The sequence below is a fragment of the Sciurus carolinensis genome, chromosome 7, assembly GCF_902686445.1.
Source record: "Sciurus carolinensis chromosome 7, mSciCar1.2, whole genome shotgun sequence".
Classification (NCBI taxonomy): Eukaryota; Metazoa; Chordata; class Mammalia; order Rodentia; family Sciuridae; genus Sciurus; species Sciurus carolinensis.
In genome coordinates, this window is record NC_062219.1 from 150,693,948 (window position 1) to 150,711,033 (window position 17,086).

A 17,086-nucleotide genomic window follows, 5' to 3' on the forward strand; every position below is an offset into this window, starting at 1 on the left:
TAGGCAATGCCTTAGAATGTTCTGGACTATCAAGAATGTACCAGCATTGTTTAAAACTTGGCAGTTTTTCAAGGTAGAGGTACAGTCCACACTTGGTGCAGGTCTTCGAGGCTGGAAAGGGATTAGTCATCGTTTGTCACTTAACTATGTGGCATTGCTACTAGCTCTCCATCAGCAGGTGAAAATAGCTCTGTTATGAAGAATGAAATTTTTGCCTCCAACTGGGAAGAGACCCCCGTGAGTTCTCTTTCTGTCACTAGAGCAGGCACGTGGCTAGAAGAAAACCAGTCAGCGATTGAAGAGAAGGCACAGGACTTCACAGAAGCAGCAGCTTCGTAGTCCAGTGTGATGTGGGCACAAGGCCTGAGTCTGGCCCTTGTGTCTTGCACCACAGGCTTGGAAGGAAAGACTTTGAAAAGCCAAATTGTTCTGCAGTTTGTTTGTTTGTTTTCATGTGTGGGTTATTTCTGAAATGTGGGGAAGAAATAACAGGGCCACTTAGATACTCACAGCATGTAACCAGTGAGCCTGTGCTAAATACTTGAAAGTAGGAATATTCTGCTTCAAAAAAAATTCTTTCCTTTTGGAATATATTTAATCCTATCACTAAGTATAGCTAAAAAATGTTTGTATTTTCACATTGAAGGTCATTTTTTGGTTTGGTTGGTTGATTTTGTAGTGCTGGGGATTGAATCCAGGGCAAGCACTCCACACTGAGCTACACCCCCAACCCAGAGGATAATGTTTTTTAAAAAAATCAAATCGAATGTATTTTTGTCATTGTTTGAGAGTTGGACCCAAGTCCAGCCACTTTGGACATAAGCAGTCAGCATGGTCTGAGGACTGAAGGCGACGGGTGAGGTGGCGGCTGGCGTTGGGTGCCAGTGGACCTTGAGGTGTGCTCCTGGCTTTCTGTGCGGTCATCATCTCTGCCGCACATTCCCATGTTGTGGCCCTTGGACAAGGAAGCTCTTAAAATGTAATGGCATTGCCTTCTTACTGCTGACTGTTGTTAGCATAAGTAGGCTGGTTTAATTCCAGCGTCTGCAGGACCAGAAGGAGAAGGGTGACCCGGTACCCGGAGACCCAGCACCACGTGCTCTGCCTGTTGTGAATGATGAATCAAAATGGAGAGTTATCATTTTCATCAGCTGGGAAAGATCAAGACCAGGCTTTCTCCCCGTGTAACTACGGCAGTTCCCTGGCCACATCACGCTGAGTAACTGGTGGAAAGGTGTGTGAGGGCAGGCTCTTGCACAGACACTAGAAATATTATTTCAGAGTTAAAGGTCATAGCCTTGCGTTTAACATGTTCCAGGCCGCTTAGGAAAAAAAAATAAAACTAATTAGACTGCAGCTAAAGAAAGACATTTGACATTTCCCAGAGTTACATAGAAAAATTGTATTTTATTGTCACAATTTAAAAAGAAATCTTAGCTGCAGAAGTAGCATGTCAGAATATTTTGTAGGATAAACAGAGATAAAATTCAAATTTATTAGGACCATGATATAAATGACCATAAGAACTTTTGATGTATGGTTTTAATCTCTGTTCTTTGCCTTAGGAAAATAATGGACAGGAAAAGTCATTGTTAGAAACTTTTCATGGGAAGCAAAATAATTTCTTTACCACCTTACAACTGTTTTCAAGAAATAAATGTTTATCTTTCATGATCCTCAAATATAGATAATCTGACCCTTGTGATTTTTTTTGTTACTATAGTCAAATTGAAATATTGAAATTTTTCTCAGTATTTAAAAATAGAAATTGGATTGACTTTATGTAATAAAGCCACATTCCAGGTTTTCCAAGTATAAAACAAAGGTGAGAAGAAAGGAAAGAGTAAACTTTATACAAAGTTGATATTTGAAGCCACGTGTAAGCTTAAATGAAATCTTTTACTTTTTCTAGTACAGGGTGCCTATTCAAGTAACATTTCTGACTGAGTTAAAGGTGTTAGCCCAACTCCCCTGAAGTCTTTGTTAAATTTGGGTAACATCTGCCTTTCTTCAAGCCATTCTTTTCAATATCTTTTAAATCCTTGTGTAGCCTTGTAGGATTTTGTTTGTTTCAGGACAAATGGGGACATGGAGTGTTTGAATGAGCGTTTGTTCAGCAACCGAATTCCTTTGGAAACCACTGCTTTTTTAATGCAAGTGTGTGTTTTGTGCGTGTTCCTTGGCCATATGGTTAGAACTGATGTTTCCTGCAGCTTCAGGCACTTGGGAAATTTTAAGCAGAGATGTGACACAAACTACACAGCCAACTGATTATGTAACACACCAAAAACCCACCCAGAGACCGAATCTTGAAAACACTGCTTTCTGTTTGTCACAGCTGTTTCTCTACTTAAGGGAAAGCCACACGCTGCAGAACGAGACCGTGATGTCACGAGTCCTCTTAGCTAGCGGCCCAGCAGCAGGCAGGGTGGTAGGATGGTTCCAAGGCTTCCTTTCCTCTTCTCTGGACCTTGCTTGCTCCTCTGAAGCAGAGATGCCCAAGCCCCCTCCACGTTGTATGTTCTGGGCCATCCTGGGGACAGCTGCCTTCGTATTGTGCCCTCGTGGTTTAAGGAAAGGTACAAGTTCTTTTCCGAATCTTCCCTCCAAGGCCTAGCCCCTGGGAACACCTGTCCTTCACAGCTGCAGGCCACGTTTCAGCATCCCCAGGAGCTCCCCGGTCACACAGGGTCCCAGCAGGGATGAAATGCAGGAGTGGTTTTACAAGACTATTTTTATAATTCATTTTTTAAATAAAAGTCCTTAAGTAAGGTTAAGCTGTACTAAATGAAGTTCTGTACATTCAAGGAACAATTACTTTCTCCGCTGATATTTGATGAATAATTACAAGGTATACCTAGTTTATTAAAGTGGGAACCAAGACTAAGAGGCACTTTCAAAAGTCCATACAGCTAAACTAAAGAAAGGGACGAGCTTCACAGGTGAGAACTGTTCCTTGCTTCAGGGAGTTGGAATCAGGTTGATCCTCTGACAAACATGGAGGTCGAAGCTTCGTGAAGGGCAGCCTGGCTTCCCACAGGAATGCCGTAGTGGGGATCAAGTCCCAAGCAAAGCTCTTCAGCTCTAACACACTCCAAAAAATTAAATAAGCATTTATTTAATCAACTATAAATATTGCACACTTAACAAAGCAAACAAGAAGGAAAAGAGGCATCTTTCTTAGGATTATAGAAAAGGCTTCCTTGACATTTTGACGCCTCTCTAAGGAAACTTCCAGTCACTTCATAGAGACTTTGTAAGTGTTCTCGGTGGGTGTTAAAACTCAAGTTGTTAGTTTAAGTGCAGCAAGAAAACGCTGTAGTTTGCAGGGCCTGAGCCTACGTGCCCTGTGCGAAGAGACCGCCTTCCTTCATCTGCTTCCCTGCAACCTTGGGGCACGTTAGTCCCTAACTCGCAGGTCTGAGATTGGAAGGTCTTTTGTGGTGTAGTCTCCTGCTCTTTAGTGCTGCCCCCTCCCATTTTTTAGGTGAGGGATGCAAGGCCCACAGAATAGGCCGGCTCTGGGGCTCCTCCCTACTGTCCAGTCCAGGCCTATGGCACTGATGGTTTCGGGACCCCTCTTCAGCGTCCTCTCCCCAGGCTCTGCTGGAGCCACCTCTCCTACTCCTGAGCGCTGCTAAGCCACCGTCTGGAGCCTTCTGTGGCCTTGCAATTCCAGTTCCAGTTTCGTCATCTCTGCTGAACGACCACATGGGGTTGCCAACCACGAATTTTGGGAAAACCACCATTTTCAGCTTCTTGCGTATTTGCAGGATCTTGTTTGGCCGTTTTCACAGTGATGCACCCCGTCATCCCTGTGGGTGGCTCTGCCTGGGCAGTGCGGTTCCCCATGGGTGGTGAGGTGGCCAGGGATGCTGTTCACAGAATGTCACATGAGTGCAGATGTGGCATGATCCTGGTGAGGCCGGCATCCTTTCATCCTTCTCAGTAAAAGGAGCTCTGCCCCTTCCAGGGGATCATCTCTGCCATTGGCATGATAGGTAGCTGGGTGGGGAGGTCCTAGTAGCCTCAGGAGAGCTGGCATGGCTGTTGGCTGCAGACACCCTGCTTTTTTCTCTGGGGCTGGGAACTTCCTTGTGTTAGTGGAAGCTTTCCTAGGTTGATGGCAAGTGGGGCTCAGGATTGCAAATCTTGTTGTTTGAGGGTCTTTAACCACACTGGTTTGCTTGCCTCTTCCAGAGTTTTATCTGAACTACCCTCTCCACGATTCTTGCTGCTCTTAATAGTTCTTGAAATACTCGATTCTCTTAAAGGTTGTATTTGATATTCACTCCAATACAACTTCACTCATAAAAAATATCCAGGAGAGCTCTTTATTATTCAGTTTTGTTTTTTAATGATTTTGAGGGCATGGAGATTGGTTGCAGCAGCTTTTGGTCAAAGCCCTAGCCTCCTGTGCTCCTTTTGGCTCATTCCGCCTCCCCCACACCCAAGGGAACTGGAAGAACCTCAGCAGGGAGACCAGCTTTGTGGCTGAGGGCAGTGGCTGGAAAGGAGGCTTCCCTGTCAGTCACCGCACACAGTTCCCCTGAGCCCTTTGGCAAACAAAGTCAGATACTCACCTACAAATAGTTCCCTGTTGGCTGGTGGAAAGTCCAGGCCTCTGCTGCACAAATGTAAGCTTTCTATCTGTGTGTGTATTCTCCTGTCATTCTTATCTCCAGATGAAATGGAACAGCCTCAAAACGTGGCCACAGCTGTCCACACGAACTCGAGCGAGAGTAGAGAAGCAGCGTGTACATTCAGGGGCTCTGTATTCTCACGTTGTTGGTAATTTCCTGAAAACTTCACGTTAGACGAGGCATGATTGCAAATTTCCTTAAGAACCATCAGCAGGCACTCATCCTGAGTCACAAGCAACTCACACCAGGAAATGTGTGCAAACATCCCAGGTTTCCTTCTAGAAGAATACACTTCAGCAAAACCCGGTATTCACCGGTCTTTTTTGACATACAGAGCCATGGAAGACTTCTTTTGGACGACCTGATGTTCTGGAGGAGATAAACATCACAGGCTGGGTTTAAAGTCGTCATAAGTATCCTCTCAGAGACCACATGGCCTTTCTAAGAGGAAGCCATTCTAAACGGGGCATAAGTTGGGCAGCACTCCGTGGTGTGTTTGGATACTGGCATTGTACGGTGGAGAGGGGCGCTGGACTCTTTTTTCATTTTAGGTGGACTATAGTGCAGCTGTGTTTGTGTTTCCTAAATGATAACTGCCTGTGCATGGTGACAAGTCCCTGCAAATGAGGATAGGAATTTCTTTTTAAAACTATCTTGCCAGTGTGCTTCAGTTTGTTTGCTTTTTTGGGGGAGGAGGGGGTATATTTATCAAGTGGCAACAGCAAAAATAAATCCAGACACCATGGTTCAATACAACTGGTTGCTAGAGCAGACATTTTGACCACCTTGTTTAAAAAAAAAAAAGCCATTTACACTTTCAATGCTACCCTTCATGGTGGAACACATGTCAACTGGTAGCAATTTTTTTTTTTGGATAGTTACATTACTTCTACCATTGTTTTGGCTGATTTGACTTCTTGGTTTATTAAAAATGTGTGCTTAGATTGTAAATGTAGTCCCATCAATTTGCTTTCTCTCAAAAACAAAAATGAACACAGTTGGGGTTGCAGCAGAGACAGTTGCCTGTGGCAGAGAAAAATGTATACAGTCAGTAAATAGCCGTTCATCATGTGGGACACTGAGACGGTCCTAGGACCCAGCCACTAGCTTTGGAGGCACTTTCTCCAGTGTTCCATCCCTCATAACTCAAATTAATGTTTATTACTATCCTATTGCCAAAATATTTTCATGAATTTTGATCAGAAGCAGCTTGTTCTGGCTTGTTTTGTGACTTCATTTCAAGAAGCAAAGTGATATTTAGAAGATTTTGGTATGTCTTAGAAGCTTTAATTATCTTATGCTGAAGGAAGAAATTCAACCAAGTTCTTTTTTGTAATTATGTAAGAAAATGGGAGTTCATACTATGCTAATGTTATTACCACTCAGTGTTTTTCAAGAAATCTGAATCAGTGATGGGGACAGTGTTAGCAACTGTCCGTCTGCTGTCTGATGCAGGTGGACGTGACTGGGAGCGGGACTGCTTGGGCTGCCATTCATTCTTGGATTCTCAGGTGTTTGCCTTCATCTTTCCATGTTTCCTTCCCCTCCTTCCACAGATCGGTGAACGACAACAAGTGTTAGTAACAGAAGAATCTTTTGATTCCAAGTTTTATGTTGCACACAATCGCTTCTATGAGCAGGTAAGAGGCACTTAAGTATTCTCGCATTTTCTGCAAAATGAGAAAGGATTCTGAAAGTTTAAGTGAAGGGGATTTAAAAGGGGAGAGTGTTGAATCTTGTCACAGTGAAGCTATTTTGCAGCGTTAGTCCAGCCAAGCTAACGTGGGGTTTATCCTCCAGTAATTAAAACAAAGGAATAATTGTGTTCAGTGTGCTGTAGTCCTCTTTAATCTTTGACAGGACCAGCCATAGGCTTTGGGGAGTTTGGAACCAAGCAGTTAGCATTTTCCAAATCCCCACAGACTGGCAAAGTCCAGGAGGGGAGTCCCGTTCAGAGACAGGAAGGATGTCTGCGTGGGCGACATCAGCGCCAAAGGGCAGGGATTTCCTCTCACTGTCAATCATGTACAGTTTCTGTTTGGTCAGTGGGTTGGCTTTCAGTTTTGTTTAGTTCTAGTATTTGTTGTTTTAACTTCTACCTTGATAAAAATGGTGGTCGCAGAGGAAAAAGCGCCCATTCCCTGGACTCAGTGTGAGTGACTGAAGACGGACGTGAGGATCCGAACCCCTTTGCTGGAGTTCTGGAGCATCACTGGGGGTTCCCCTCCACCCTGCCCACCCCCCACCCCGGGAGCCTGGCTTCCTGTCAGCGCTTGTGGGCCCACTTCCCTGGTGGGAAAGCCATCCAGAAGTGAAACGGCACCTCCCTCGGGGCCCAGCTGGCCAAGGCCATGAAGGGGTGGGACGCCCCTTCCCAGCAGGGCCTGCTGGGCTAGGGAAACTCATGGGTCACTCTGGATCCTAGCTACCTAAAGTCAAGTGGGGCTTCCGCTGTTTTGCTCCTTCCTCACTTGACGAGGGTCCTGGCTGGAGCGGAGCCTGGGGGCTCTTGAGGCCAGCGGGCAGTCAGCTAGGGAGGGCAAGGGCTGCGGTGCCTGAGGTGGCGGGCAGGGCTGGCAGCTGAGCGGGCCACAGGCAGTGACCTCAGACTGGCGGTGGATCAAGGGTCGGAGGTAACCATGGGGCATCATCCCGAAGGCCAGTCCCCAGTAGATGACAGTTGAGCGGAGCTTCCCAACAGCCCTGCGTTGTGCCGAGCAGTCTCATTAGGAAGCGTCCTCCAGAGAGCGTCTCCACGTTCCTGCCTACCTTCTGCTCAGCCAGGAGGGACTTGATTGTGTTGGGCTGCCTCTTCCCTGTCCTGTCCCCTGCCATCTGGATCTTTGCCTCAGCAGGGGACTTTTTCTCCTTCATTTTAAAGGCAGTGGCATGCCTCATTAGCCATTTCCTCCCATTTAAAGCAGTCAGACTTTTTCCAATGATTAAAACCGGAGGAGAGAAAACACTGAGCCCTTCATTCAGATCAAGGCAGCAGATCAAGGGGACTTATTTTCCCCCAGAATAGTACCAAATCTCTCAGGGATAGTCGGCTCTAGAGATTTTCTTATTTTATAAAAACTGATTTAAAAGGACTTTCATATCCTGAAACTGAAGTTCTTTCAGTTGGTTTGCTTGTCATAAGTCATTCACCATCCAAGTGACCTTTTTCAGAGACTTTGATGAAGCACTATCCTCAGGGGTCATGAAAACCAAACTCAGAAAGACCAAGATCCAGTTTTGCTTCCTAGAGAAACTGGCCATGGAACTTCTGGCTCTCGTCTGAATTTTCTTCCTCTACTGCTAAGCCTGAGATGTCCTAGGAATTATTTTTCTAAATAAGATGAGTTTCAGAGGTAAAGATTGTATCTAAATATCAAAGTATTGCTGGATTAGAATTGGCCTGTTTATTTTGGATCCTAACTTAAAAGACTGGCGAGCTGCTCCAGTACTGAAATAGGAGTGTGAGGAGACGTAAGGCACACAACCACCTGTTAGTCCCAAAGGAGCGGCAACGCTCGCAGGAGGTAAACAGCACTTTTATCAGTAATCTCTTGTGGAAAGAGACCATCTGACAGTTTCCTGCAGACCAGCCAAGGTTCCCTTCTGCTGGTGGTTCTACCTTGGAGTTCAGCTCAGAGGACCAACAAGCCCTGCTTTTCCTCAGAGAGCAAGAGAAGGGGATGGTGACCATTAGCTGGGGCATCCTCAGCACCGACACCAACATGAGGTGTTATTGCGGAGTCCACTTTTCACCAGCCTTCCTCTCCTGAAACACACGTGTGTACACACACACACACACACACACACACACAGAAGCCTTCGTTGAAATGTCAACTCAGCTGTTACTCTGACAGCTCACTTGGAAGGTATTGGAAGTATCATGCTTTCTTCTCTGTGTTCTTGCCCAGGACAGCCCAGAGCAGGGAATCAAAGGCCTGTCCACAAGGGCCGGCCAGCTGCTGGGGATTCCCCGGCCTGCCTTCCACATGCCTCTGGGGACAGGCTCTGGCCCGGGAGAGCCCTGCCTGCCGCCGGAGCTCCTCCAGAAACACCGTCCTGCCCCACAGGCCCCACGTCCTCCAGCATCTGGAAGTTAGGGCCCACTGTGGATGGGATCCCAGGATGGAAAAAAAGGACATGAGGGGCCAACTGAAAAAAATCTGTCTCAACTAAGGACTGTAGCTAGTGGTACTGTGTCAATTTTGATTCATTCATTATGACAAATGTGCCATTTTAATGTAAGAAATTAATAATATAGGAAACCAGGTGCAGGTCATATAAAAACCCTCTACTGTCTTTATCATAATTCTATGAATCTAAAGCTGTTCTAAAAGTTTATTTTAAAAATGAAGCTTCCTGTAAACTCTTTTTTAAAGGTTTTAGTGCCAAAGAACCCTCCATTCATGGGGAAGATGGTTGAAGTGGACATTTATGAATCAGGAAAGCATTTCATGAAAGGACAGCCAGTATTAGACGCCAAAGTGTACACGCCATCCATCAGCAAACCGCTCGCCAGAGGAGAAGTCTCAGGCTTAAGGCAGGTGAGTGAAGGGTGCTCCTCCCACCTGGCAGGGCAACAGCAGCCTGTGGCACAGGCTCCGGGCTTGGCTGGAGGTCCCTTTTGACCTATGTAGGAGGCTCTCGTCCTTCCAGACAGACAGACCTGGATCAGAGAGGTGTGTTTTTGTGGATGCCTGTGCCTTTGCTTCTCAGCCTGTAAAGGGAGTGAATGGTCCCTACTCCCAGAAGCACAGGGTGACAGGCACATTATTTGCAGGTAAAAGACTTCACCACCAGAGATCCGTTCCAGGCGTTTCTGTATCCATAGGTCCTGAGCTGGAGGGGATGAGGAAATCTCATCGCTGCCTGCGAGCTGTTTTGGCACAGGCAGGGTCCTGCCCTAGAACAGCGCTGATCCAGGCCGCGCATGCAGCCTGGTGCCTTTCTCTAGGGTGGGAACTGGGTACCCACTGAAGTCATGGGGAGTGAAAATTAAACATGTTTTTTCTTTCTATGAAAATGTAACCTGACCCTTATTTTATACCTTGGTAAATATGGCTGTTTGCCAAGCTCTCGCTCACATCTCATTGAGCTGCAGTTGTAAAAGCTGATGGAGTGTGAAATGAAAATGTGTATCACATTTCTAAGCATCATTTGATGTCCTTTCTCCAACACAATTGTTAAGTGCTCCCCAAAAAGTACATAGCAATGACCTAACACACAGAAAAACGGTAACTGATATTTACCTGGCCAGCTGATTCCAAAATTGTTTTAATCTCTGTATAACTTTTCCTTCAAATGAGTTAAGAGCCTGTTAATTAAAATGAAGAAAAAGTAGCTTTACCTAGGGAATAGTGACCAGCAAGGTGGATTATCTCTGCTCTCACTGATGTGCAGGGGACTTGTGTCCACCAAGAGTGGCACCTCTCGGGCATGACAGGTGGTGGAGCAGGAACCTGTGTGGCCATGTGACCCCCATGGAATAGCATGGACGCGCTGTCATCAAGACCCTGACAGGTGTCATCCTGAAAGAACTCAATGAACATAACCTTTCACGTTGCTGCTGTTTCATTTAAAAAGCCTTCTCTGCACAGTAGAAGGGAGGTCCTGCGAGGAACAGTGATCTAGCCTTTAAATTGTATTACTAGAAATTTGGCTTTGGGTATGTTAGTCAATCCTTTTGAAATTTCTCAAGGAAGTGGACTGATTTTTTTATATCTCATTTTCCTACATAGCGTACTTTCCAAGGTTGGTTTCAAGTTGCCCCCATGAGAAGGACTTCACGACAAATGGTAGATTTTTATCATGAAGACGTTGCCTGGTTTAATCCCTTCTATGTGCCTGTGAAAAGGGTGGCGTTCTAAAACGTCGCTGGTGATCACAAACGGGAGAGTAGCTCCTGAGCCACAGCTAAGGCCCACCCCGTTTATATTCTGGGGGACAGACTTTTCCACCTCCCCTCCCAGCAGCCTTCCTCGCACATGGCCCCAGGGTCCTAGGAAAGACGGGAAGGAAGGTCACGAGGCTCTGGCCCACCTGGACTTCTAGGAATAGACTTATCTCTTGCCTGGAGCCACGGGGTTGGGCACATCATGGGATGTGCATTAAGGGAAACGCCAGGCGAGTCTTTATCACCATGTGACTTCCCATGGCTAAATGAACATTGTTCTCACTCTTCATTATTGTCAGTTTTTAAAGGTATGCCAAACTTTCTGGATCAAAAGGCCTTTTCCCTGAATTGCTCCTAGTATTACATGTGTTTTTGCTGATAAGAGAACCAAAACAAATTAATGAGGAAGAGACGGCCTTCTCTTTTCATAGGGTTTAAGAGGGATGCTAGAAGTGGTAATCATGCCTGGGCATTCTGAGCTCTCTGGCGGTGGGTAAAGGTGCAGGAACTCTGAGCGGGGACATCAGCCTAACTGGGTGCAGCTGCAGTGTGACCTTGGGGTCCGGGACCTGGCTTGTACCTGGACCTGCCACCTTAGCCCCAGTACAGAGCTCCTCAGGACTTCGGTTTCCTCTGTTCCGGGGCAACAGTCGTGTCCACCTCGGTGTTGATGGAGGAGTGTGTATGTTAGTAGTGTGTGTGAGACACCCAGTGCTGTCCCTGCGCACAGCATGTGGAGGTCTTTCCCGTCTATTGGTCCCTAAAAAGAGCAGATTCTGAAGACTCCCTCAGTGTCAGCGTTTTCTATTTCTGTTAATTGCCTGAGCCCCGATCATGCGGTACCTGTTGTGTTTGGCAGGGGCAGAGGCTTTTCCTGTTAGGATGCTGTGCTCGGGGCCACAGAACCAGTCCCGCCAGGTACCACCAGGCTCTGTCCCCAGCCGTTTTTCATTTGATGTGGAGAAAGGGTCTTGCTAAGTTGCCAAGGCAGGCCTTGAACTTGCTGGCCTCCTGCCTCAGTCTTCCACGTAGCTGGGATTACAGGCTGTGCCACTGCGCAGGCTCACGTGACGTCTGGGACGGGGATCCCCAAGTGCGCCCCCAGACTCATGCGCCAGTCTTATCTGTGAAAACTCCCGACGCGCAGATCCAGCCTGGGCCTCCTGCGCAGGAGCTCCGGGAGCAGGGCCCGTGCTCCGTCTTTGAGCACGCTCTCCGGGAGCAGGGCGCCGTGCTCCGTCTTTGAGCACGCTCTCCGGGAGCAGGGCGCCGTGCTCCGTCTTTGAGCACGCTCTCCGGGAGCAGGGCGCCGTGCTCCGTCTTTGAGCACGCTCTCCGGGAGCAGGGCGCCGTGCTCCGTCTTTGAGCACGCTCTCCGGGAGCAGGGCGCCGTGCTCCGTCTTTGAGCACGCTCTCCGGGAGCAGGGCGCCGTGCTCCGTCTTTGAGCACGCTCTCCGGGAGCAGGGTGCCGTGCTCTGTCTTTGAGCAAGCTCTCCGGCGATACTGTTCCACACTGAAGTAGGAGACCCACTTTAGGAAATGATCCTCAAGTCAGGGCGGAGGGCTGTGTCTCCAAGGCAGCAGTGCTCATGTTCGATGTGGTAGCTCCAGGCTTTCCCAGGCCAACCTCAGACACGGCAGCTGGACATGCCGTTGTGGGGAGATGCCTCTGTCTGTGCACCTGCGAAAGGGCATGTGCGCCTAGTGCAGGGGGCCAGAGGGACAGGAAATGAGAAGCGAGGTGTCAGGGTGTTGAGAGCACTGCCCGACGCTTGTTCTGGGCACCTGTTTATTGTGATGATCCTTCTAGACAGTTGGATTTCCATGGAAAATTGCTGTGGTGTCAATTCTTCCATCTGAGGCAAACCTGTGGGAGACAGGCCCAATGTCACCTCTGCCCAGCCCTGACCGTTCAGCAGCGTAGAAACTTACCTGCATACAAGAACGGAAGAGTGCAATAATCCCACCCTCCCTGTACGCACCCTAGCACTGTCCACTCAGCCCGTCTTGTGTGGTCTGTGTTCATATCCACCACTGTGCCCACTGCCCTGTTATCCTTAGGAAATCCCACTTATCATTTTATTTTATCTAGATGCATATAGATTAATATCTCTAAAAGATGAAGATTCCTTTTAAAAACATACATTATCAAATCTTAGAATAATTATCCTTAATTGTCACTGGCAAAATGCTCCCTACCTGCTGCTCAAACCCAAAGCCAGGGTTTATGGGGTGCTTATTAGGGGTCAAAAGGAATCTGAGACCAGGTACGGTGGTGCACACCTGTAATCACAGTGGCTCTGAAGGCTGAGACAGGAGGATCATGAGTTCAAAGCCAGCCTCAGCAAAGGCAAGGCACTGAGCAACTCAGCGAGACCCTGCTTCTAAATAAAATACAAAATAGGGCTGGGGATGTGACTCAGTGGTCGAGTGCCCCTGGGTTCAATCCCTGGTACCAAAAAAAAAAAAAAAAAGGACTCTGAGCATCAGTAGACTCAGTAAATAACTTAGAACCACAAAATTAGAAAGTGGGAGAGGCACGCCAGGGTTTACAACTTTGAGGCCTGCATTTCTGTTTTTGTCCTTTAATCGCACTAAAATAAGCGTAGCACAGTGCTGCAGTCGTGACCGTTTCTGAGTGTACAGTTGCATGGCATTCAGGACCTTCACCCTGTTGTGCCACAGACTGCAGAACTACTTTCTTCCCACATGTCTGAAGCTCAATACCAATGGACGGCTCCCAGCTGCCCTCCCACCAGCCCCTGGCCATGGTCCCTGGGTCCCCATTAGGTACCTCGTGTGTGTGGACTCAGATGGTGGTCACACCTTTTCTTTTTGCCCGCTCCGCTCAGCAGTGTCCTCAAGCTGCGTCCACACTCTGGCCTATGTCACTCTGACCCTGCTCTGGGGGCCGAGCCATTGTCCATGTGCACCGCACGTCATTTGTCCGTTCACCTCAGCGGACATTGGTTGCTTCCACCTTCTGGCTGTGGGGAGTGATGCTGGCGAGGAACTTGGGAGCACAGCCCCTGGTCGGTTCCCTGCCCTGGGTTCTGGTGTTTACTCAAACGCGGGGTTGCTGGGTCACACAGAGCCCCCTGGGAGGGTGGAGCAGCTGCCCCCTGGTTCCTGCACCCTGAGCCGTCCCCCAGCAGCGCTCCGGGCTCCCGGCTTTCTGCATCCTCACCTCGGCGGGCTGGCAGCCCGGGTTCACGCTGCCTCTGCCTTTCCAGCCGCGGGGTCTTCCTTGACCACTGCAGGAAGTAGTTCCCTTTTGTCCACCAGAGTGAGTGCAAACTGGAGACGTGAAGAGAGCGATGCAGGAATTGAGAGGAGCGGCTGGTTCCCATCAGCTGCTGTGAGTGTCCTTGGCTCTGGCCTTGCAGTGGTGTGCCTGCCCTGGAAGGCCCGGGGACCGAGCACCGCGGACGTCTGTCCTGACAAGGGCTAGCTGGGTGTGCTGCTGCTGTTCTGTCTCCTTGTTCCTCCCGTCTTATGACAAGTCACTGGATCTTAGCATTTCTCAAGTCAGTACTTAAGAAGGCAGCTGCTTGGTGCCTGGTAAAAGATCAGAAAGAATGTTTTCTAATTTTAAACATCTCAATCGCTTTGTTGCAAAGGTTTTCCCTTTTTCAGTTCATTCCTAGAGGTAACAAATCACTTTATGGAAAGAGAGTGGGGGATTTTGTGAACAAGCTCAAGGATTTGGAATCTGCTGGGTTGGAGTGCAGATGGCAATGACAGGCAGACCTGGTGGCACACACCTGTCATCCCAGCTACTCAGGAGGCTGAGGCAGGAGGACCCAAGTTCACGGACAGGCTCAGCAACTCAGAGAGACCCTGTCACAAAAGTTCTTAAAAAGGGCTGGGGAGGTAGCTCAGTGGTAAAGCACCTTGGAGTCTGATCTCCAGAACCACACACACACACACACACACACACACACACATACTCACACACAAATCCCTGTGATCTGTACAGTTTCTTTGAATACAGTGTCTTTATTTATGAAATGGAGATAACAACTGATTCACAGAGGATTAGATTAGATAATGTGGACAAAGTGCCCAATGCATAGTAGGTACAGTAAATGTGTGGCGAGAGAACTCAGTAACTTAACTTCCTGGCTTTTGATGTTGCTTACTTTAATTTTTTTAAATGTACTCTGCTTCCATTGGTTTTTCACTATACGGTGTAATATAGCAATTAAAAACTTGGATTCTGTATTCTGATTACCAGTTTGAGTCCTTGTTCCACCACTTACAAAAAATATGATCTTGGAGAGAGTCGGGCCACTTCAGTTCTGTCCTCCCTCAGCAAGCAGGCTGATAAAACCTACTTTATCAGATAGACAGAAATGGCTTAGCAGTCAGTAAATGTTTGCTGCTCTTAGTGTTATCATTACTGACATTACTTACAATGCATGTTAAGTCACTACTTTAATTAACGAAGGTAGAGAGAGCAGATTATTGTATCATTCCAAAGGTATTCACCAGCCATTGGTTTCTTACAAAATGGCAACTAACACCAGATCCACTTGGTGGGTCCTCCACATACAGAGAATAGCAGATGAACAGAGCGCTTCACTTGTGACCCTGTAGCACTGGCTGTTCTTACTCTTCATGTCCTTTTGAAGGAGGATATTCCAAAATGAGACCTGGCCCCTCCGAATGTTTCTTAAAGTTAAAGGAAAGCTGCCCCCAGTGCCTGGCTGCCACCTGTTTCTCTGCTTTCAGAACTTTGATCCTAATAATGGATTCACTTGGGTGGTTAGATAGCTCAGCACCAGCACAGCCGGCCGTGCTTGGAAAGGAAACAGAAGTTTTGAAGAGTGGCCTGTTTCCTCATCACAGACGAAGGGCCAGCAGGACATTTGGGTGCACTGAGTTTTATGTACAAACTGCACTGTATCCTAAGAGCTGTGACCCTTAAAAAAACATCATTAAAACGCTTTCCACCTAGCACACATTTCCAAAACCACCAGCGTGAAAGGGTCTATTAGTTCAGGGCCAGATTCATAGCATATGAAAACTGCATTTGTGAGGTTAAGAAATGGCTTAATAATTAAGTGAAAACAGTTGAACATGGATCTAATTTCAAACAGATCAGCTAACCGTGTTAGGAGCAAATGATGGTGTGCTCCTTCCTATTTTCCTTCCACCCCAAGATGTTGGCTCAAATCCCAAAAAGTTTCTCCAGTTCCTTTTTATTTTTAGTTTGTTTTTAAAACTATATGAACAAATTCTTTATTACCCATGTATTAAATGGGTGTCCCAGGCCCTGACTGTGACTCTGATGCATCTCCCTTTAGTATTGCACCAGCACGGTTTCTTCTGGAGACCAGTTAGGACATACTCGGGTTCCACAGTCAAGGCCCCTAGCTCCTGTTCTGTGCTGCTGAATTGTGTTTTATTGAATGTTGTCACCAAACCAGTGTGATCCTCAGTTAAACTCTGTTTAGTACATTTATGATACCTTCCATGTCCCAAATTGGGTACCATCCAAAGTATCATCAAAGTGAGCAGATGCCAGGCAATGAGCTCTCTCTTCGCTTGCATCACGAGCTCTGCCATCTCTGATGGTGATCTGCCTGTTCCTGAGGGTCGTGTCGCAGGCCTCAGGGAGCTCATTGTGCCTTGATGGTGACAGTAGCTCCCTTGAGTGAGCCTCTCTTATGTGCTTGGTCCTGAGGCTTCAACTTGCAGCGCCTCTGTTTGTTAGTCTAGCCTTGGCCCAGGGAGCCGAGCTAGTGAAGTGCTCTCTACGCTGCCGTGCACAGTCACGGGGGTGGATGGGGCGGGCATTCTCCCCACCTGTGTCTTCCACTCATACTGGAGTCAGGGACAGAAGCAGTGAGCAGTGAGCTTGAGACACAGTCACCGGTGAACTCCCAGAGCAAGGAAGACTGAGGGCAAGAGCAAAGAATCGGGCCCCTGAGCCTGAATTGCTTGTGTCTACCAGGTGCAGGTGATGCCTGGCTTCTTATGCCTCTGCCTTTATTGAACATGTACTATCTAGGTACGGGGCTCAACACTGAAGGTAGCCATCATGAAAGTGGCTGTGTCGCCTTTCTCTCGCTGCAACAGAATAGCTGAGAATAGCAACTTAAAGAAGGAAAGGTTTCCGAGGCTCAGTCCAGGCTTGGCTGTTCCATTCCTGGGGCTGAGGTGAAGCAGAACATCAAGGCTGCAGGAGTGTGTGGTAGAGAGGGCTGCTTACCTCATGGCTGCCAGAGAAAGGGGAAGGGGCCCGGGCAAATGCCCCCTTCAGAGGCACGCCCCCAGTGACCCCCTTGCCCCAGCTGGCCCCCTCCTGACAGTCCTGGTGATCCAGTTGCTTCTCCAAAGCCCACCTCTGGGCATGACTGCATTGGGGGCCATGCCCTCAACACGGGAGCCTCTGGGGACCTTCCAGATCTAAGTCCCTCAGTGGTGTTGGCTTCGGGGAGAGTTTGATCTGGCCGTTCTGCTGAGGGTGCTGCTGTTCGGTGTGACTGTTGTGGGCAGGGTTTGGAGAGGGAAGGGGAAGGGGTCATAAGGACATGCACTGGTTGA

The 17,086-nt window shown here is 47.9% G+C and overlaps 1 protein-coding gene across 4 annotated transcripts in view; it reads left to right on the forward strand.

The window, feature by feature from the left end:
• Positions 1–17,086, forward strand: part of Cdkal1 (CDK5 regulatory subunit associated protein 1 like 1) — a 560,769-nt gene that overhangs the window by 515,310 nt on the left and 28,373 nt on the right. For all 4 annotated transcript variants that reach the window (XM_047558430.1, XM_047558429.1, XM_047558428.1 and 1 more), the window contains exons 14-15: positions 6,200–6,283; positions 9,020–9,184. In XM_047558430.1, the coding sequence (XP_047414386.1) occupies positions 6,200–6,283; positions 9,020–9,184 (249 nt within the window). The remainder of the gene's footprint in view (positions 1–6,199; positions 6,284–9,019; positions 9,185–17,086) is intronic.